Here is a 23338-nt window from a genome sequence, read left to right as displayed (position 1 = left end):
GAACATCTTCGTTCAGCCAAACACACTTGAATCAAGAGAGTCTGCATGTCCAGTGATGGCTTTGTGGATGATATATGTCAGTTTTTGCATTAAAGGAATTTCAAAGAATTAGTTGAATCAGTTCACTGTCAGAAAAACAGGCCACAAATGTGCAGATGAAGACTTTTTTCTTAGAAACTATTTCTTTGCAGGCCCATTACTTTCATCCAGATTTTGCCATTGCTATTTATCAGTGTAAAATATGTTAAGACAGGTAAGAACAGAAGATTGAAGCTGCCTCATGTTATCAACATTGAATGATGTGTTTACCCAGTCTCATCCCCTTGAAACAACACCTGCCTCTTCACTCTGCCATCATGCAAACGGGAACTGACAGGTGGGGTAATAACTCAGCCTTCTTTGCAATGAGCACTCACCGATTCCCACATTACCACAACATATGAATGCCCAAAAATCGGCATCACATATTTATATTCTTAACTCACCTAATTGCTTGACCAGATGTTTAAATATTACAAGTAGGAAATAAATGGTGCAGCAGCTACATCAGTCTTTATATGTATTATATATCATCTTAAACCCTTAAACCCTTGTGTGCAAAAATGATTTAAATTCTGTTTATCTAAAAAAGTATATCTGAAAAAATAGGTTTTTGTTATTGGAATTAACAATTTACACTTTAAATTCCTTGAAAATGTGGCATTTTCTTTATTTTCAAATAGAGAAACACATTTGCGAACATTTGTTTGCATTGTCCAAAGATTGTTTGATATACATAATGCCATTTGTTTTCCCATCAGAGGAAAATAAAAGTGTAACTAAAAAAAGTAAAACTGGTGCTGTATTATATTCAGATTCAGATTTGTTCCTTACCTATGATGTCCTGAACTGGTATTCTTAAAAAAAGGCCACGATTGTTGTTTTTAACATCATCATCATTTCACCTGAAATGACCCTTGTCCTGCAGCTAAAATGGATGCCCTGATTAGATTTTATATGACGCCTTATTTCCTGTCAGTATGTTGTTTTTGCGTTTCTAACACATACCCGGAAAAGGTCCTGGAAGATTTATATGAGAGGTCACTCATGTAAAATGTTCCATTACTGTCTGTCTCACACACTTACACTGTTCCTCTTCTTCTGAGACTCAGCGATATGCATTAGATACATCTGCACACAGGCTGTGCTCCTGGGGTGGATGCTGACATTTTGCTGGCATTTCACTTGTTGTTGCCTGCCTTACCAAACTTGCCAACGTTTTGAAGGAATAACACACCAAATGCAATTAAAGAAAACAGTCCAAGATGCAGATCAGCATGAAAATTGCTTTAAGTACTGTATGTGAATTGTTATGTATTTGACAAGATACACACATCGAGTCATTGTCATCCTTTGAGTGCACATTCCTGATGCTTTTGTTGTTTTGTTCAGAAAGTGAGCAGGTTAACTGAGTCACTATGAGGCAAAGCTAATCGACAGCAGAAAAAAATCTGAGGTAATATTTCACCCTAGTCGATATATCACGTTGATATGAAGATTTCCCTTTTTTAAAACATATTCTGCAGCCTCGGTTTCATAACGGTTGTCCCTCTTCTAAACAGTCACACCTCTGACACCACACTCCTGACAGGGAGGTGTAAATCAAGGCTGTGGCGGCAGAAGCGGTTCACTACTGACCAGCTGGCCTTCTGCTTAATGAAGAGCCGCAGCTTGTCTCTGAAGGTTTCTCCTAGAAAGCTGTAGATAATGGGGTTGAGGCAGCTGTTGGAGAAAGCTGCCAGGTTAACAATGTGGCCTGTGAGCGGATAGTCATGCCACAGGGTGGTAGCAATCCTCTGCGATGGGTCAGCTGTGCCCTGCAGCAGCTGGATGCTGATGAAGACGTTCTCTGGCAGCCAGCAGATGAAGAACACCAGAACCACCACCACGATCATGCGCAGGGCTTTCTGCCGCCGTGGCCACAAGCCACGATGCTTCTGGGCCCTCATGAGGATGCGTCCAATCAGAGAGTAGCACAGACCAATGATGGAGAAGGGCACCAAAAAGCCAATGGTCACCTCCAGCCACTGGATCTCAAAGACATTGGCAAAGCAGAAGTGCACCTCACCCCTGTGCTGGGTCTGCACAATGGTGAAGGGGAGCAGCGTGGCCAGGATGGAGGCCATCCAGATGAGGCCACAGCTGAGCTTGGCGTGCTGCATAGTCCTCAGCGGGCTGCTGCTAATGGAGCTAGCCAAGGCTATGTAGCGGTCAAAGCTCATCCACGTGAGGAAGAAGATGCTGCTGTACATGTTGACCTGCAGGAAAAGGGACATGAAGGTGCAGAGGACGGCGTAGTCGTAATACTTCTCGTTCAGATTGAAGACCTCGATGAGAGAATCCGCCACCAGGATGAGGTCGGCCACTGCCAGGTTAACGAAATAAAGGTCAGGGATGGTCATCTTCTCTCTGTGGTTTAGGTTGACCACCAGGATTAAGATGTTACCAATAAATCCAATAGGAAAGAGGAGGATGGTGTACAGGCAGGATAGGAAGAGACCAATCGTGTAAGACTGGTAGGTGTCTGAGTTTTCAGTCAGATCCGTCGTGTTGTATTCATATGAAGAGTTCAGTTGTTCTGTCCTGTTCACGTATATCCAGACCAGAGAGGTTGTCTGCACTTCCATACTGACTGTGGTTGCACTGTCTTGAATCATAGGCCACATCTAAGTCACCTGTAGCTGCTACATCATCAGACCAGGTTAGCTCCCAGTTGAGTCTCTTGTAAGGGTAAATCATCTATGCTGCGTTGACATGCTGACACAAGTCAGATGAGTGGGGCAGAAACATTTACCGCTTGTCTGACTCCATGCTGTTGTCAGGGTTCATCTACCAAAAGATTCCTGACACGCGCGAAACGCACCTCCATGTCTTAAAAAAAACGACTTTGTCCTTTTTGATATTAACTCACATCGTTCACGTCGTCCCAAACTGTTGACCTGAGGTTATAAGGTGATTTTCTTTCTCCTCTTTTGAGTCATCTCATTTGAGTGCAGCTTTGTCTCTCCAAGTCCATGTGCATCTTTATTCAGCGAGCCTCGGCCAGAGACGCTACTGCTGTGACACCTGAGCTGTGGAGAGGAGGGGAGGAAAAAAAAGAGGACATGGGAGAGAATTAGGTGTCGAGACTTGGAAAAAAAAGCCATCCTGTTGTGCATTCAAATTAGAAAAAAACGGATCCTCATTTTTGTTGAAATCTTGAAAATCAGGTATGAGAATTACAACTTTACTTTGGGGAGTTTTTTAAAGGGGCTTGAAATGACATGGCACACAACTACGTGAGCACATTAACATTCAAGCTTCGGACTTAAACAGATGCATTGAAATTCCATCTGAGAAATCCTCAGCCAATCTGAGCTCACTCAAACCGGCCTCGATGACTATTAATTTCTGAGATTAAAAAAAAAAATTGACCCTTAAATTTAACAGACCTCTGAAACCTGCGGATCACAGCCCAAACACATCACACTCGGTTTTTCATGTATTTAACAGAAAATCCAACAATCCTCTTCCTCCATAATAAGGCCCCAAAGATACTAGACTTTCCCAAGTGATATAAGGATGAGGTCTAGTTGGTAAACATGACTGACACACATGTTCACTGACCCAAGGGTTTTACTCCGACTACAGTAAACAGCTTGCAATATGAATGTATTCCTATTAACAGCTGTTTTCACAGCAGCAGATCAGCACATGTCCATGTGTACACATGAGAGTCAAAGTCAATAAAGTAACGATGTGCCTGTACATCGTTACAAAAAATACTGTACACATCTTCTGCAGTTTTGAAATATTTAAATGATACTCTAAAGTAAATAAATCATGTATATACATATATATATTACAGCATGAGAAACGTACAGGTTTTCCTTTTTAATGTTCAGAGTGTAAAATAAACTTTAAGAATTTTGAGCTAAAATAGTTCTATGACCCAACAAAGTAGTATTTCATTAGTAATTCATAACATTCCTGTTATTTATTTATTTATTCATTATTATTATTATTCACTGCTTATTATTTTGTTCAAATTATTCTCTCTCTCTCTCTCTCTCTCTCTCTCTCTCTATATATATATATATATATATGAGCTGTCCTTCTCTTGGGATCTTTTGTGAGACACTTTTTAAAACAGTTTAAAACAGTCTGAGCATGTTTACATCTGCACATTTTTCTTCTTTACCGAAGTCAGTGAGACCTAAGATCATGTAAACATGCTCTCTGACAAACCACAGACACCCACATGCAATGATACATGATAAAGAGCGAGTTGATGCTAGTTGATGACATGATTCATCATCTAACTGGAATCATAAGACTAGAGTGATTTCCTCATCTACACCTTTCAAGCTGTATAGATTAATAAATAAGTATTGACTGAGTGTATAAACTGTTTTTTCACTGTTAACATTGAGTGCAAATAAAAGACACGAGCAAAACATTATGAACACAAACAATGACAATGACGTGAGAACCAAAAACAGCACTTACTTAGAAACATTTGTGATTTGCTGGTGTTCCATGATGTCCGGTACAGAAGTCAGAGAACCAGTGGTGTATATGTCCCAAGTGCGGTCTTCTCTTCTGCACCACCTGCTGTTTGGCCCAACCCTGTCTGGACAAGGAGAGGAGGAGGCGGGCGGGAGGGACAGAGACGCAAGACATGATCTGTCACCCGGGGACTGTCACCGTGCTTCATCAGATTCCTCCTTTTCTCTGCCTCTTCTCTTCCAGGAACTGAACTGGCACGAGTGCTGATTTTTTAAGAAAAAGGAAAGTTTGGACGGCAAAAGAAGTACAGTGTGGAACGACCACAATGTGTTGTCATGGAAACCACTGATTCGTTTTTGCAGCATTTGTTCACCTGCAGGTTGAGTGGCTCTTACTCTTAAGCGTTGTGAAAACACACTGCACGTAGCCTTTCTTTGTTTTTCCATCTACATATTTGTAAAACAGTTTTCCTACTGATCTGTATTGATTGTCGATTATCCACATACAAGGAGAGACAGTGCTCCTTGCTTGATTAATGTTCATCCTCAATGCAACAATTACTTTCAGATAAGGTCAAAAAAAAACGTGGGCCTTCACTCTCAATAAGAGGGAAACAGAGCAGACCCTGTGCTCCTGGGCAAGGAGTAACATTAACATAATTTGAACTAATCTATGTGTCCAAATTGTGACTATGGAGACGTGTTTGATATGGTGTAAGCCGGTGTAGTGTTTCTTTGGATGGATTAAGTGCAGACGCCTTCTATAATTTCAGATATACAGTAACCATCTGCTGCAGCAAACATCTGCCGTATAATCTACTGATAAAACAGTGTATATATCTTTATATCTCTCTCTCTATATATATATATCACTTCATCCTCAGGCAGCCAGAGGGGAGAGCGAAGTCCAGGCCGAAGCTAGAGCACTGTCTGCAGGGACGGGGTTGCTATCTACAGCTTCAGGGCTTTGAATGTGACAAATGCAGAGCCATGTGGAGTGGGTGTATGTTTCGCACAGCAGTGTATCTGTCACCTGTGCCTCAAGGCTGGACGTGGTGGGCCCACTTCTCTGTAACATTATTTTAGGATTGATGGATTACAGAAGCAGGCTTTTGTCACACCCTATATTACCTATGTAAAACTGTTTAAAACTGGCAATTTCACGAGCAGCTAATAGAAGATTAGCTATACTGAGCTTGTGTTGATTCATAAAATGTTAATGTGACACCTGTTGGCTAGGTCACACTTAAATATACATGTATGTCAATCAACCAATCAAATTCGATTTGTATAGCCCATATCCACAAATCACATGGGTCAAGAGCTGGTTTCATTTTCGGAAGCGGACCACCTTTTGTTGATTTTGCTGAGTGCAGATGGCAACCAGGCCTCATGTCTCACAGAAGCTGATTTTGGAGAGTCGGTAAATAGAGCAGCGGATCATCAGCAATGGTCTGAAGGGGCAGATAGGGTCAGAAAGGCAGCTGGTCGCCAAGCTGGCACAATTAAGTTGGAGTTGTTTTTTTTCCAGGAGAGGGGACAGATGAGAACAATGTCTGAGGGTTGGAAGCAAGAGAGTTTAGTCACATTTAGAAAGTCAGCTCAGCAGCTGAGAGGAAAAAAAGGGAAGAGCAGAAAAGTTTGAGCGGTCAAACAGAAAGAACAATTTCTTCTCTCAGCTATATAGCTGAAATCTCAGGTATTCTGTCCGCATCACTTCACACATGTAAGGGGAAAGTGGGGATCAGTCCAGAGGAATTGATTATGAGAAACAGAGAGGGGGAGGAGGAGAGTAAGAGAAGGAGAACAGGCCATTTTACCTGAATAGTGATGACGCACAAGCATATTTGTTTAATATAGGTGAAATAGAGCTTCATTAACATGTTGCAGTCAAATAAACATGTGATATTACTGTTTTAAACCCACTAGATCACAGACACAAAGAGACATTTTCCTGACTCCAGGATTTCTTCAGATTAGAAAATAAATTCAGGGAACCGATTAAGTGCGGTAACGCAAGGTTAAGTAAACAGTGAGCCTCATCTGGAAAATGTTCTTCCTACGAATGACACAGAAAAGGCTTTGCAGGTTCTAATCTTGGCTGAAATTATGCATGATGGTGAAAGCTGATAGAAAGCACTGGAGGATATAGTTTGAAAGTTGCCTGAAAATTATTCATAGTGACTGTTTGTTCTGCTTTCTGTCTGTCTGTCTGTCTGACAGTATTATGGATGAAATTGTAAGCATATCATCTCTTACCTTTTAAGCTGGCCTCACTTTTTGCCTTTCTCCTGATCTCTCTTACACGTCATACTCTGCTTTAACTGCTTCCACATTCACTTTAGTCAGGTTTGTGAGAGAGGCTGCACTCCCTGCTCGTGTCCACTGGGTGGCCCACTGGCACAAACAGTGAATAATGTTTGGCAAGATGGGGACAAATTCCAATCACTGCACAGGCTCTGGCTGAAAAAGTGATGTGGTTTCTCGGATGGTTTTTCTGCAGCAGTAGGCATCAACAGGTGAGAGGTGCAAACATCAATTTGAATGTAGACTTTCAAAGAGGCTGAAGGGTAAATAATTGGATTATATGCTAAATGACAGGGAGAATCCAAGCGTTGCATCGGTCTCGGTTTGTTATTATGATCACCATGAAAATCCTACCATAACTGTAAAAACATATCATTATAATAACTTTGCTGTTTTCCTATAAGAAAAAGAGGTTCCTCCACGAAACAACTGCACTTCCCATCCAGTCACATCTAATGAGTGAGACAACATCACTAGTGTTATTAATGGGAAGTTTTGGGGTTTAACTGCTTGTGGTTGGGGGAGTGAAAGTGGGAGGTCTAATGGGAGGGAGGGTACGACACTCTCATCTGCCTCCACTTACCAGTCTCATGCACTTCTGGCTCCATCCAACTTCTTCCGCAGCCACAACCACAACCTCTGGATGGAACATCCTGCACCATGCAGCTCCTCTGCACTGCTTCCAGGGCCATGTTTGATATTTAGCTGATGCTGGGATTTCATTGTTAGTGTGTGTGTTTTTTTTAATTTTATTTCTCTGCTCTCCTTTCTGAAGAGTGAAAAAGCCAAGAGGAGGGAAAGTGGGATTGTTTTCCAAGCATCTGCCCTGCATGTTCCACTTGTATCCCCAGAGCTAAATTGAGGCTCAAAGATAGAGGATAACTTACACTCAACAACAATCAGTTGATGCTGCTCCTGGTCTTTTCTATCTTACTTACATGATATTTCTTCTCCATGTTCTTTTCCCCATATCTACTGAGAAAAAAACAGTCCCCAACCAATGATATTCGAGGTCTTTTACAGGATTGGTTTTGTTTTATGAATATTTTTTCAATCTCTCTGACTTTCTACACTTTCATGGTTGATTTAGGGATTTATGATTTTACTCCACATGCTGCCCTCCTTCTGACACACTTGCTTGCATATAGATTTCTAGAACACTAACGGTAACCCGTCTAATCTTGCTCTCCTCATTATCCTGCAGCCCACATTGAGAAACACTACGGTGGTCTCAGGCTGTGTGTGTGAAAGCTGGTTGTCAGCCAGATAAAACATTTTAAAACCACAAGCCAACTGTTCTGACTACATAGGTGGTCTGGTGTTCGATGCTCTATGTGCGAGTGGTATTGACCCTCATACTTTTGGTCTGGCTGAACCCCTAAAGGAGAAAAACAACATTAAGACTAATGTAGCACATTAAAAACTGTGCTTTGTCAGCGTTATCCTGTTTCCTCGACAGACGCTTGTACAGTTAAAAGCTTTTCCACTTGTAGGGGTGGGTGAAGTGTTTGAGTCCACAATACTGATGTGGTCTCAAACTGCAGCAGTAACAAAGAGGAGGATATCAACGGATATTTGGGCTAAAAACATGGTGTAAATGATGCAGTTACGAGTCGGATTTGAACGTCCAGGCTTACAGACACTTGGATGACACCACAGGAGCAGCATGTAGGTTTTTTTCTGTTGTATTTTTTTTTACGTCTGAAGACGTGGTGACCATTTACTTCAATTGTATTGGATTTGGCTGCAACGCTGTTTACCTCTGAAACTCCAAAAGTGTTCTGTGGACTCAAACACTGCACCCACCCCTTCATCATTTGTCAGTCATCTATTCCTTTAAAGCAACCTGTGGAAAACAATGTGAAACTTCTGAATTGACACAGTTCATTTTTAGACTTTGGACTTACTGCATACGGTTCCAATAGTTAAATTTATGATACTTAATATACTGTTACGCATTTAAGGAATAGGAAGAGAAATGGAAAAATGCCAATTTCTTTTCTGGTGGACATTTAGATAAGACATAGGCTACACCCCCCTCATGTCTATTCATTACATAAGCTACAGTGAGCTTAGCCCAAAGACTGGAAAGAGGGGGAAACAGCTAGTCTGACCATCCATTCTATGGTGGTTGCTTGGCAACTGCTCCTGGCCAAGAATTAGTCAAATCATAGACTGTGTGGACGACATGACAGCTCCTCAAACGTGAAGCCACATCTTCTTGATTGGCCCCTGGTGGCTGGCTGCTGTATGGGTCATACATACAGCCTCCTTCATTTTAAGATGGAACATAGACCAAACCTGGTTCCGCACCCAGTGTGCAGACTCTGGCACCAAATGACGCCAAAAGTGCAAGATGGCGGCACCCGAATACAAGATAGTTTGAAGATGCGTCATCCATCTTTACATACAATATGGTCATATTAGGGATGATGACAGGAATATAAACCTCCACAAAATGGCAAACTAGAATAGATTTAACATGCTAGTTGGTTATATTTTAAGATTTGGTTTCTCACAGGGATAGTGAAGGAATCAAGCTGAAGAAAACTGATGTTTCACAAGAGAACTGTTCGATCTTTGTGGAGGTACGCGCTCCGCTAAGTGCCACTCTAGTTTACCATATTTTGAGTAAAAAACATATGTGGTTGATCACCCATTTGCTAGCTTGAAGACTCTTTCGAGAGCATCTCATCTTGTACTTCTCTCCCTCTCTAAAATAAAAAATGCCAGGCACTTATGCTTTATTTTATGCACCTGCATGTCGCACTTGGGTCAAGTGGAACATGGAGTCATGCATTCTTTAGGGCCTCTCCATGATCCAGTGACTTGGGTTGTGCCTCATCGTGCGTCACATTGGACAAGAAGCTACTGCAAATTAATACACGTGAAAAATAAAATAAAATTCCTGGTTCCTTATATGGTCTGTTTCTGTCTATGAAAACTAGACTGACGATGTCATACTTTTCCTTTTGTTGCATTAACTTCCTGTTGTTTCAAAATAAATAACACATCAATACAGACAAACTTATCAGCGAGTGATCTCATCGATAATTTGTGCTCTTTGTGTTGTTTGCCTGAGCTAACGGACTCCAGTCACAGCCCCACTGAAACTCTAGTCCTCAGAGGGGGAAACGGCAACCATGACAACCATGTTCAATTCACTCCATTATCATATCATTTCCAGATGTAGTACGTTTAATTCAGGACCTCCCCTTCCTCCTGCTGGACCTCTCATGTTTGGCTCTGTGTTCTGGCTCTCACATTTTCTATATACACTATTCGGCAATGTATTGTTGTAGCATCTGTGTGTAAGAAATTAACAGGGCAGTAGTAAAAACAGCCGGTGCATTAGGATTACTCCTCCCTGCAATTTGGCACCTTACATCAGCTTTGTCGCAGCAAATTTTTTCCAGGTTCTTTTTTTTTGCAGGCAGCTCTGTAAGCAGCATTGTTATCAGATGTAGCCTATACACAACATTGTTTCCACTATGAATGGCAGCAGTAATGGACCGCCAGACCCGCAGAAGACATAACAACTCCCAGAATGCCTGAAATGCTGCTATTTTCCGCAGTCTGTGTGTCACGGTTAAAGGGTCGTGCCCCCCCAAAAAAGAAATCCCTCACATCCACTGTCGCTGCAGCTCAGAGTGAGACAGGAAGCTATGCAACTTCACCCTCGCCCGACCACTAGATTAGAGGCTTGAAGACAAGAATCCAACAGTATTTTGTTTTGATGAACTTGAGTTGTAGACAAAAGCAAAGTCGAACAATGTAGCTGAGCAGCAGGGGACATTTTTGAGGGCCAAGCAGCAAATCCAGACACTGTCCTCCTGAAACCTATCGTGTTTGGTGAAATTGTCAGACACAGACTGCATAATTAATATTTAACTCCACCAAGGATGATGTGTTTTCATGTTTGTGAGCAAGATAACAGAAAAACAACTGAACAGATGCTGTGCTCTTCTAGTTAAACATATTATCATCAGCATAAAAATGAGAGGTAACATCCATGTTAGTTTATTGTTTAATCAGTCTTTGACTCAGCTGGGTAGATTACTTACAGAATCTAAATATATCTCTCAAAAAAAATAATACTGTATGTTTTTTTGAAAACATCACTTGAAAGAGCGTGTTGTCTTCCTGTAAATCTCTCACATACAATATATACACATGACATTTACACTTGCATACACAGTCGTAAAGCATCACATCTGAAAAGTGGATTCATCTCGACTTCTGAGGTTTTGCCAGCTAAAATACATCTGCATACATTCGAAACTCAAACTGTTCGGCCTGTTTCGGCTATTTAACTGAACTCAGTGGTAATCACTCACATTTCTTTGCAATGATGTGAGAGTGTACGGCCCCTCTGAAATAAGAGACCAAACCCAGACAGACAGCGCACTCATCAGAACTGGGCGTGATTTGAAACCCACTTTGATCAAACTTTATTTTCCAGTTGTGAAGATGGTGTGGCCAGTTTGTCGTGGCTGCTAATTATTACCACAACCACGATCGTTTGATAATCCACGAAGGCTTCGTGTAATTTGCCTCAAACTTTTTACTTTGCTAAAAAGCACCATGATTGTCATTAATGCAGATTCTGACCCAGATTAAAAATCACTGAAACCTAAAAATATTTTTTAATCAAAACAACTACAACTCTAATGTTTCTACTTGGATGTATTTTCATTAAACTACAGTAAATTTGACATCAAGCTTGTCCATTTAATCTGCATAAAAATACCAAAGGAAACATGAACACGTGTCAAATATTGATTAAAATAGTAACAATTTGATTCTGTTCGCTGTAATTCAAGTGTCATTATTGGATCTACTGATTAAGTAATAGTTGAATTTTTGGTAAAAACTATGTGGACACAACTGTAATCTCTGACAGTTCAGTACAAAGTGCTGTCTTAAAATGGACACCACCTTTTCCACATTTCACACCACTCATCATTTGATGTTCTTCTGTTTGACTCCCAGGCCTAAATGACTAGTGAGCATCAGGACTTTGAACTAAGGTTAAATAATGATTAACTATATGATTTTGTAGAAATAGGGGCAGCAGATACTGTAGCGCATAAAGTAAACACACAGTTCCAGTTGAAAACAAACACTTACTTCCTACTCACTGATTGCAGATACACAAATGATGATGGGGCTGTGCAGTGGAAAGTCGATAGTTGGACACTGTTACACACCACAGACCTAGAAAAAATATTCCTGGTTTGTGAGTACGTGCAAATGTAAAATTATATTATAATCTTAATAATAACTGCATATTTCTATGAAAAGCTTTTAATCGCTGTCCAATCCATTGAATTTCACAGTCAAAGCCAGTTGTTTGTAAAATTCAACCTTTTACAAATATAAGTGATTATCATTGACTGTTGTCTGAGAGGGATTTACCAGTGTTCACTTCCTGCCCCCACCTCGCCGTGTATTTGTTCACAGGATGATTCATAAACTGGCCCTTTCATTCTGAAATCAAATAAAAACTAAACTTAATGCGCAGACCTCATAATGCAAGAACAATATTTTATTGTTCATGTTATAACTGGGATTCATCTCTATTAGAATTGTCTGGCCGGCCAGAAAGCGAAGTAGCTTTTGCCAAAAAACGTGCAGATAACCTTGATGCATCTGAGCAGCATTTACAGATCAAACTCTACTTCTGTGTCAAACACACTGTTTGCAGGTGCTTGGCAGGTGAGTCGTTCATACATAAGTGAAGGTTTTTTTTTGTTGATGGTGCCTCTCGAGTGACCCAGTCAGGCTACATATTTCCACCTGGACCAAACCTCCCTACCACTCATAAGTGGGCATGCAATTTAGGGAATGTACATTCCACCTCCTCCTCAGGGTCTTCTCTGTGAACCCATGCGGACTTGACTGACCCAATGTGACACCGCATGCATAACTCCAGCAGATGCGAAACACATCTCAACGAAGCACACACTGAGCTGAGGCTCTCCACTCAGATTAATGAGTGTATTTTTTTTAGTGAGTTGATTTGAACTGCGTGTGGTTAACAGGTGATGTGATTTCAGCAGAGAGGTATACCGGTTATGTCTGAAACCTGATTACAAGCTTTATATGAGCATTTCATGTGTTGCTTCAAAGTAATGTGTGTGTGTACACTATTTGTTTCCTAACGTGGAGTTTCACATATGCAAGAATAATCTCTCTATGCCTGTGAGTGGATCAAATTCTCAGAACTCCAATCTATAAAAAAAAGAAAGAAATGAGAACATCTTACCAGCGTCTACTTATAGCTACAGGGTAGTGCTGGTATCAATAAAGAAGATAGCTTTTGAAATTAAGCTACAATATCTGGAAGAGTAATTGAATAATTGTTCTTCACCTTTGAAATGTAAAGAACATTTGCACTGATAACGAGGAATCACTCTCCAAGCATTTAAGTAAAAAGGAAAATTCGGCTCTACAAAGGTAGAACCGTCTTTTCATTCAAGTGATCAAGGCCTGTAGCTTCAGGGCAGTAAACAGAGCTCTTCAGCGGCGCCGAGCGTAGCTTTGCAATGCTGACACAACACAAGTTCATTAGCTGTGGTGGGTTGCTGATATACCAGCCGCCATCCGTCAAGGCAGGTTTGCACAGTTTTCTCTTCAGAAACAAAATAACTTGGCGTCACTTAATAATTTAAGTTAATAGCTTTACTGCCTCTGCTTGTGTGTGTGTGTGTGTGTGTGGGGGGGGGGGGGGTAGCTTTATACTGGAGGGAAACACTAAAGACCTTTAAAAAAATAAATCGTATTTGCTAGCATATTGACACTTAACAGTGAAATTCAGTCTGTCATGCATTAGCCACACTTGCACTCTGTTAGCAGGAAAACAACTTTACACAAAAAAAACATCCAGTGCAAAGGGATATTGATAGGGACTCCCTTGCTAACTGGATATTTTGCCAGCGTTATTGGCTGATTCTGCCAAATTTACTGCCCTGAAACTAGAAACTAGAATATTTTAGTGGAGAGCTTCACTCTGTGACAAGAAATAACAGCACTTAGTGGTTTTTTGCTTGGTTTGTCCTCTCACAGGATAGATCAGATCAAGTTTTGGAAGGTGACAGGAAATTCCACAGTCAGCTACATCGCTCTTAACACAGTCCAGAGCAGCGAGGGAGCGCAGTCACATACTGGCTCTGTAGGGGGAGGTGGGGGTTAAGTGCCGGCTAGGCCATGAGGTGGAAATGGGGAAATGGGAGGGTGTGTCGCTGATCTCCCGGGGGTGACCTCACGTCACCACTTGCTGCACGTTTGAGCGTTCGTGAGGGCAGGAGCGGTCTCCACAGTGCAGCCTCCTGAGCAGCCGCTGAAGCTTGTTGGAAAAGTTTTTGTTCATCTGCCTGTACATGAGAGGCATCGCAAAACTGCTTGAGAATGCCAGCAGTTTAGACACACATCTCAAGAAGAAATAGGTAGGCAAGTACTGAGCATTGCTAACATACCCGGGTGCACCAGCTACAGTGTGCACCAACAGGGTCATGTAGTATGGGGTCCACAGTACAAACTGCACACAGACTGAGGCTAGCAGCAGCCTGTGGATAGAAGGGTCCAAGCGAGCGGAGTCCTGATCCAGAGGCGTTGACTCTTTTCTAATGCGCAAAATGAGCACAAAGGCATAAAGGACGGCCACAGCTGGAACCACGTAGCCGATGAACATCATGATGGCGTCTGCCGCCTCCTTGTTCTGCATTTTCGAGCACTCAACCATCTTAGTGGAGATGTGGTTGCACACGTAAAAGAGCAGCGAAGAGAAGCTGGTGAGCACTGCACCGCCCCAGATGAACCCACACACATGTTTAGTGTTATACACACTGGACATGTACGTGCGAGGCAGAGCTCGCTCTATATAGTAGTCCAGACTGAGCAGCGTGGTGGAATACATGATCACCAGTGACGAGATGTTGAAGAGGATGAGCAGGGTGATGTACACCTCTTTGTTGTACTCCCATATGTGCCAGCGGGTGAAGGTGGAGCTCAGCAGCTCCACGGGCGCCACCAGGTTAAGCACGAGGCCCGCGATGGCCATGTTGACGAAATACACATCTGGCATGGTCATAGACACCTTGTTGGAGAGGTTGACCACGACGAGCAGTACATTGTAGCACAGCCCCAGTGGAAAGCACACCAGGAGGTAGATGAGGGAGAAGACTGACAGGATGAGGCCAAAGTCCTGGCAGGGGCGGAAGTCCACGCTGGTGTCCGTCTCATTGTAAACAATGCAGATCCACATCGCTGGGCTCTGACACAGGTCAAGCACTCAACAGGTCGACTGTAGGCAGAGGGTTGGGAAGAAAAAAGTTAGTTAATGGTGAATATCAGTGTTATCGGTAATACTCATTTGAAACCATATTGATTTTACACTACCGACAATAAAACAATAATTTGCGCTAGATAACTTTTACTTCTGTATTGTGTTCAGACAAAAAATGACATGTGGATGTTATCACCAAGCAGTTTCATAGCTAATTCCCAAAACAATAAAATACGTGCAGAACGTTAAACCTGTAATGTAAATGGAATAGGACAAATATCACAATTATAAAATGACAAGAATCACCTTTGTGAGCTCAAGTGTACATGGGTTTAATTAAATATTTATGCATTCTATATAAAAGTCTGTTTGTGTTCTGTGCTTCGCCCCGGCTGCAGAACTCAACCCTCTCTGTTGTTGGTTTCTGTGCTCGCCAGAGGAGCAAGCAGGGCCTTGACACAAAAACACGGCGCAGCTATTATGCCCTGGGTAACGCTGTTAATTTCACTTCACTGCATCTGACTGGCTGAGTACGAACCCCTGACAATGTAGCTGCCACAATGTTTGAGCTGCGAGCTCGCCCTCACAACCCACTGTTTCTCCTCATTGAGCCACAGTGTCCGCAGCAAATGAGGCCCTTGTTCTGATGGAAGAATACAACACTGTGTTTGTTTGACGCCTCTGCAACATTTTTCTGCCTCTCTGTTTTTCGGTCTTTCTCCCTCTCAGCTGCAGTCACATGCAGGGGCCACTGCTGCCTCTGCGAGAGCTGCCCTTGTGTCACTGCACATGGTCAAGCAGCCAGATTAAGAGGAACACCAGCTCTGGAGCTCCTGCTCTTGAGTAAAGCATTTGCACCCTCTGTTCAGGTTACTGCCAAGTTGACTTGGGAAGGGGGGGTTGGGCACATGATGATGGGTAGATTTATAAAGAGTGAAATGTGAAGCAGGCCCTGGGGAAGGGTCGGTGAGGACCGAGTCGAGGGGTTGGAGTTCAGGGCAAGGTCAAAGAAAACGACCACGCACACGCCAGGAGCCTTTGTGTGTCAAGACTGCTGGGGCAGCAAGTTTTAAAACCGTTACGTAATGCTCCCTTTGCATTATTAACCCAGGTCATTTTTAATAAATTTTTCAAACAGGCTTTGGTCAAGGAAAGGGAAGATCATAAGGGTATTGCAGAACTGCAGTGATAAGTTCACAAAAGTTCACTGTATTTTATTTTTGAAGTGATACTACTTCCACATGTTCGGCTTCATTCTCCAAAACTATTTCAAAAAGAACTATTCTCACGAGAGCTGAAGAGAAACTACAATTTACACCAAAAAAAAAAAAAGAGATGTGCACAATTTTCTGGAAATACCTCCCCTGTAAAACAGAAACTTAAAAAAGTGAAGGAAGGCGGATTTGTTTTCAGGAGGATGAGTAACAATGCCAGTAAAGGGGAACCGTTCCCCGATCACTTACGTAACTTCACTACAGAGGGGCTGTTTTGGCCTTAAGCCACAGACACAGACGCACACAGACACACAAGAGCTCAGTCCCTCCTCTACACTACTCCAATTGGCTGTAATGAGACTGTAGTACTGGAGGCTGGAGCTCTGAGCCGGACTGGAACAGGATCAGGAGGTAGGAAGTGTAGAGTTACACAAAAAGAAACAACAACAAAAAACTATCATTCCCAGAACAGGAGCACTGGTCAGGCCTGTTGTAAACATGGTTCTCTAACACCAGCAGTGACTCGTTGACTTTAACAGACCCTGACAGAAGCCCATCATTAACCGTGCTCCTCTCCCTTAGATTCTTTTCTGATTGTTTTGTAGATTAGAAGTCCCCCCCCCCACACACACACAAGCCCCTTCAACAACCTCTCATTACTGAAAAGAGAAAATGACTTAAAGACAAGTCGCGGATTATTAAAGAGATCTCACAGCATTGTGGTTGGCTGTCCCCATTCATTAGCACCTGCTGTATACACCCTTTCATTATCACGTTGGCTCGCTCTGCACCTTCCGACAGCTGAGTGGAGCCCCATAATTCTGCATATAAAAGGAGTTTATATAAATGTGTTTTGGTGTGTGCCAGTGTTTAATCACTGTTACACTGGTGGCGTTGTCTCCGAAGATGTCTGAACAACCAAATGTGCAGCAAACACAACTTCACATTAAGTACAAATACTAGCTCACAAGTCTTGAGTTGGACGAAATAGTTCGGTTTCTTGTGCCTCGATTTGCCTACTATCTGATTCAGTCCATCTTAACAGCAGACAAGTTATCATGGATTCAACTACAAGGACTATTGGAGAGGGCTATGTAGAAAGAAGTAAAAAAAAAAATGCTGCATTTGTTTGTTTCTCCAGATCTGCTATAAAATGTAATGGATTCTTTATTGGGTCATGCTCCACCCCTTCATCAAATTTAATGGAGATTGGTTAAGTTGTTTTGAGTAAGCCTGCTCACAAACAAACGCCAATGGTAACATAACCTCCTTTACAGGGGTAATCAAGAAATGTTGAGTATTCTGAGCTTAGTCGCATTAAGTACAAATTGTAGGTATTCTACGTGTCTTTGATATAATGACGTTTTTTTGAAGGGCACAACCATTGCAATGGCGATATTTTCAAAATGTTCAGGGTAATGTCGGACATATGACGTAGTTTTATTTCAAGGTGAACCATCGGGCCCTTTTGCTTAAAAATAACAACCCCCTCAACTTCACCCATTAAAGAAGGACAAACAAGTCAAGGCATAGTTGCTTCTTTGCTATAATCAACACTCATTATACATTTCGTATCTGGTTTTTCATGCTGATCTTGTAAAGAACCAGTACTAACTCTGCACTGTCTGCCTCAGTTCTATCTCCCCTGTAAAACAGAAACTAGTTGAAGGAAGCGGATTTGTTTTCAGGAGGATGAGTAACAATGCCAGTAAAGGGGAACTGTTCCCTGATTAATTACGTAACTTCACTACAGAGGGGCTGTTTTGGCCTTAAGCCACAGACACAAGCATAGTTGCTTCTTTGCTATAATCAACACTCATTATACATTTCATATCTGGTTTTTCATGCTGATGTTGTAAACAACCAGTACTAACTCTGCACTGTCTGCCTCAGTTCTACTCAGGGTCGACTAATCGGCTGTTGTGAAAGCCATTGCACTTTTTGCTACGCACATTTTGCCAGCAGCCTGTGATAATGAAATCCCTAGTTTTCCACTCAGCTGAGGGAAAAAAACACAGGAGAGGTGAAAGAAAGAAAATGTCTACCCCTGACTTTGAGGCACCACACACACGCACACGGAATGAGCAATGTCAGTTTTAATTCAAGGTAATGAGCACCATTACATTTCTAAGATCCATTTCAAGGACGGTCAAGACAACAGATGGAGGTGACGTTGTTAGGGTGGTGAGAAGGTCACAGAAAACCCTGTTAATGTAAACAACAGGCAGTGTTTTCAGTGGATATAACAGCATGTGTAACAACAAATGTATTAGGAAAATGAAGATGTGGCAGTTGTGTCTCTTTTCAAGTAAATAAATTAGTTTTAATGTACAATCCTTACTGTAACAACTACAAATGCTACTCTTGATTATTAGTACGTAACTGAAATTATAATCTATTGTAACGCGATAATGACAAATAAATTAATCGGATGACATTCTCTTGTTGGATTGTTTTGGGTCATGTTAAGTCTCATTTATGCTCCCTTTACGTATAAAAAGAGATGCATCCATTTTAAACGATGTAACGCGTCACAGCGCACATACTGCCGTGCGTTCTGTTGTGGTTGTTGAACAATACATCCGCTAGAGGGCAGCGCAGAGTCACCAGTTTCTGACAACAACAAACATGGTGGCAGTGGACAAAGGTTGCTGTTTGTACTAACAACATCATATAGAGGCCTGTAGTTTCTTGTCAACTCACAAAGTCTCTCCTCGAAAAGTCCTGTAGATGTCTCGCTTACACTTCTGGCTACACTGCCCCCTCGCGATTTGTGGTGGTACTGCTCCGTTTCGTGCCTATCCGTTAGCACAAATTAACATGAAATTAACATTGAGCAGGGATAGAAAGCTCTGTCTGTTTCCATATATGTATCTGCTTTTACTCTCAATTAATAATGCAATTACCCATAGCTACAAGAAGTAAGCTAACAGTTTACTGTATAGAATAAAGTATCTGTACACATCTATTTCTATCAGTATGTATTTGAGAAAGTAAATCCAGGAGGAAGATGGCTGCTTCTTGTTTTGCTAGCTGCTTCCCATAAAAGTGCAACACGTAAAACTAAATTAGGAAAAATCTTTGTGTTCTTTTTGCCCTTGACTTTGACAGCTGTCGCAGACTAGGTTAAACCCTGTCTGAACTTTTTGCCCCATTTCATGCCAGAGGTAGTTAACTTGAATACTCCCAGAGGGGGAGGCCCTGCTTCAGCATGCTTCAGCCCCACTAGACAACACCATGGCGTAAGAGTGACGCCCACATGCCTGACGTCTCAGTGTTTTTTGCGGCCAGATCTCGCGGGCTGATGGGAGTAGTGTGACATGCATGGCCCACACCCCTCATATATCCTTACTGGAATTTACAGGCGCTTCTCAGAAAGTACTGAGTGATGTCACATGATTCGCTGCTCATGTCTGCTGCAGCGTGCAGCGGAGCAGAAGCAAGGAGTACAACAGGGAGAAAATAAGATCACGCTGCTCACATGTTGTGACTGTTCTCCAGTATCTGAGGTGAATGTTATACTGACACTTCTTTTCTTCTGTTTTAGCACTTTATATTGTATAGTTCAAAATAACTGACTCAGAAAAACGTGACTACTTTCATCATGGGAGGCCAAAACCATGTAAAACTATCAAATAAAACCCAGAATCTCTCCTGGTTTTAGCCATTTCCTCAGCCGTCTATTATTCTTGGAATTATCAATTAATGAGGGATCACGTTATTAAACTACTGACTCCATTTTGGAGGAGAAACTCACATGAATTTGTTTGTGTGCAGGAAAGGGTTAGCTTGTTTCTGGCAAGTGGTGTTCCTCGCAAACCACATGTGTTGGGCACACATTACTTGTAGAGTGACACTATACAGACAGTCCTGGGAAAACCAGTATTTCCTGAGTGTAGTAGTATCTGGTCAAGCACGAGTCACTGTCAGTGTCGAAGGCCCTGCTCGGCTTCCTTCCGGCAACACGCTGAACTGTCACAGGCTCCGGCACAAGTCAGAGTTCAATGGTCAGCACAAAGCTGGGCTTACTGTCATTGAGCACACACACACACACACACCCTTGTCCCCTTCGGTCACATGGACGGAGCTGACGACAACAAGTGCAAAGCCCGCAGCTCAAGAAGTATTTAATTTGGCGGGGGGTGTGTACTTAAAATAGAATTCAGTCAGCTTCATTGTCAGTCAGTGGGTAACGACTGTCATTTATAAAATATCACTGCCATGATATCATAATCATTACTCATACTTCCACGTATGCATCATCTTTAGAATCAGAATTATGCTATTTGTTTTTAAACATTTGTAATAAAATAGTGATTTTAAAAGCTTTGAAACTTTGAATAAAGAGGATGATATTAGTATTATGCTGATATTTTTGATCTGACATCACAGGACTGTTCATATATATATATATATTATAACTGTTTATATAGCTCATATATAAATATATATATATATAAACAGTAACCAATCCCTTACTAATGTCCTGAAAGTTAAGTCAGTGTATTACATCTTGCAGTGTACCAGTTATAAACATCACATGTGGTTAAATAAACAAACTAACTGTGGTGACATCCCATTAGCTGTGGCTTTCAACAGGCCATTATTCATATGAAGACAAGTCTCACCCAACTTTAAACCATTTATTTTTATTTCTAAGGAGGGAAGTGAAACCTATTTGACTTTACAGGACTCTGGTTGACCTGCTACAACTTTCCTTTTTTTTCTTTCCCAGCTCTTGGGAAAACTGACCCCGTGAGAAACACTTCTTCAGGTATAAGTTAAAACCCTGGAGGTCTTCTTTCTTTTTTTTTACATCACTTCAAGTATTATTATTATCATTATCATTATTATTGTGGACAGTGGGTCTCTCCATCACACTTGACTGAGCACATGAAAGCGTGGATAGCTGTCAGGGCTTCTCCATTATTCTTCTATTAGTGGCTCAAATAAAGCTGCTCAGTCATCACATTCACTTTTCTATCGCTGTGAACGTGGGCTTTCGGCACAAACGTGTCGCTTTTACGCACGGAATTAGCAGGAAAATAACGCAAAAGAAAAATTCAAACTCACCAGAAACGTATGGACTTGGCTCGGTGACAAACCTACGGGGGCATTATGTTTGGATGAAGCGTCTCCACTCGCATTTCTCTCTCGTTTCAATCCACAAACACACATCCTGGGGAATGAGAAATTACGCGCCTCGGGTCCTCGACGCCTCCAAAAAACGGCGAGATCCACAAAGCGGAACCGTTTCACCGCATTTCAGAGCACTTCGTCCGTCAACTTTCCGGAGGACGAGGCTTGTTCTGAAAAGGAGGCAGAGCCGCAGCAGACTTTACTACTGCTGGAGCCCGACACTGTGTACACACGTGACCCTCCCCCACAGTCTCCTCTCTCCGCTGCACGGCCGGGAGCCAGGCCCCAATGGCCCGCTCCTCTGCTCTGATTGGGCCAGAGGCCGGGAGGTGGGGACCGAGGAGGGAGACCGACCTAAAACACACTCACACTCTCTCTCTCTCTCTCTCTCTCTCTCTCTCACACACACACACACACACACTGGACCCCTGCAAACTTCTGCAAACTTTTCATATGCTGCAGCACATCAGGACATTTTACTGGTGAAGTAGACACAGATATCACTATCATATCAAATTCACTATTGAATGTGTGATACAACGAATCACGTAAGCAATACATTTTGTTTACTTTTTCTTAAAAATCACCTTACAGATCAGTGAGAATGAATTTAGATGGACGACACGTCTCCACTTCATCCAACTGCCCCCCCCCTCTATGTTGATTTCTGTGGTCTTCAAACAAAACCTGTGTCCCTCAAAGTAAAAGAATAAGATTATTGTTCATGTCTGCAGAAACATTAATACTTTGTACAATAGCAGAGTACTGGTGACTTTCTGATGATTATGTTCATGAGAAAACGATGAAGAGTCTGTAATGCTGCATTGTTGATAAGGGCATAATAATAATTGCATGTTCAAATGATGAAATGCCTTTGTGTTGTTCTCTTGCAGTCTGTACCAATGCAGCTGAAGTTTGTTAAGAAGATTAAGGATTATGGTGTACGGTAAATTCTTCACAGTTAATATTCCATCATAATCCTGACACAGAGAAGTGTGTGGTACAGCAGATAATTAAAAGCATTTAATGCCTCTTGTTTAAACAGAAGCTAATTTCACCATGGTCTCCTCCGACACAGATAATGAAGCAAGTTACTTAATGACTCGAGTGGTTTTTATCACACTGCCTAGAGAGTTTTATGACCTCATATTAATTCTCCTGTTTCTCGCTTTGCTGGTTATTCATTATGCATCATACATTGTAAACCTGATCATATTGCATTCTAACAACCAAAATAAATCACAATAATTTGGGGGTCCCATAGCGATATATAATACTTAAAGTTCTGCATCGCCATGTTATAATACTCAACTTTATAAGTGCTGATGATGACTCAAGCAAGTAAATATCATGTTCATTTATTTCAGGTATTGTAGTTGTCACAGGAAAACCTTAAAACCAAATGTTATAGCAATTGCTATGCTTCTTTGATGACTCAGAGTTAAGCATTGCACATGCAGCATGGCAGCATCAGGTCTTAATCAGGGCTTCACTGCTATAGAGCCTGTACCCAGACATCGCTGAGGTGAAAGCCTGAAGTTCCACAGTGTTAAAAGAACGTTGAGGCAAACGCTCAAAAACCTCAGCTCTTCTTGCAGTCATGGATTAGTTCTTGGCCGACAATAAAAATGAAAAACAGTATTGAAAGATACTTGGAATGCACAGTTTCAAAAGTAAATGCCTCTCTATGGCTCGGTGAGTGCACTCGTGCTTCGTAGAGGGCGTGTAGGAGTGTGGAGTATAAGTCACATGCCACTTTCAAAGAACTGAAGTAGAAATAAATAGAATAATTCAAGTGGAATATTTCTCTGATCTTATATTTAAGAGTAACCACAGTTGTGCTCAGTCTAATGGGCTCAGTTGTT

General features: G+C 41.8%; 2 protein-coding genes across 2 annotated transcripts; both read right to left on the bottom strand.

Annotated features, from left to right (window-relative positions):
• Positions 1-1315: 1315 nt before the first annotated feature.
• gper1 (G protein-coupled estrogen receptor 1) lies at positions 1316-4701 on the bottom strand. The gene is made up of 2 exons (XM_020094532.2): positions 4528-4701; positions 1316-3110 (listed from the first exon to the last, which is right to left on the bottom strand). The coding sequence occupies exon 2, from the start codon at positions 2703-2705 to the stop codon at positions 1602-1604; it is 1104 nt and encodes a 367-aa protein (XP_019950091.1). The 5' UTR covers positions 2706-3110; positions 4528-4701; the 3' UTR covers positions 1316-1601.
• Positions 4702-10846: 6145 nt separating this feature from the next.
• On the bottom strand, positions 10847-21755 carry gpr146 (G protein-coupled receptor 146). The gene is made up of 2 exons (XM_020094533.2): positions 21408-21755; positions 10847-15138 (listed from the first exon to the last, which is right to left on the bottom strand). The coding sequence occupies exon 2, from the start codon at positions 15097-15099 to the stop codon at positions 14098-14100; it is 1002 nt and encodes a 333-aa protein (XP_019950092.1). The 5' UTR covers positions 15100-15138; positions 21408-21755; the 3' UTR covers positions 10847-14097.
• Positions 21756-23338: the final 1583 nt, after the last annotated feature.

Source organism: Paralichthys olivaceus, chromosome 5 (genome assembly GCF_024713975.1).
Source record: "Paralichthys olivaceus isolate ysfri-2021 chromosome 5, ASM2471397v2, whole genome shotgun sequence".
Lineage (NCBI taxonomy): Eukaryota > Metazoa > Chordata > Actinopteri > Pleuronectiformes > Paralichthyidae > Paralichthys > Paralichthys olivaceus.
Note: the sequence above shows the minus strand (reverse complement) of the source record. Positions and strands in the feature narration are given on the sequence as shown.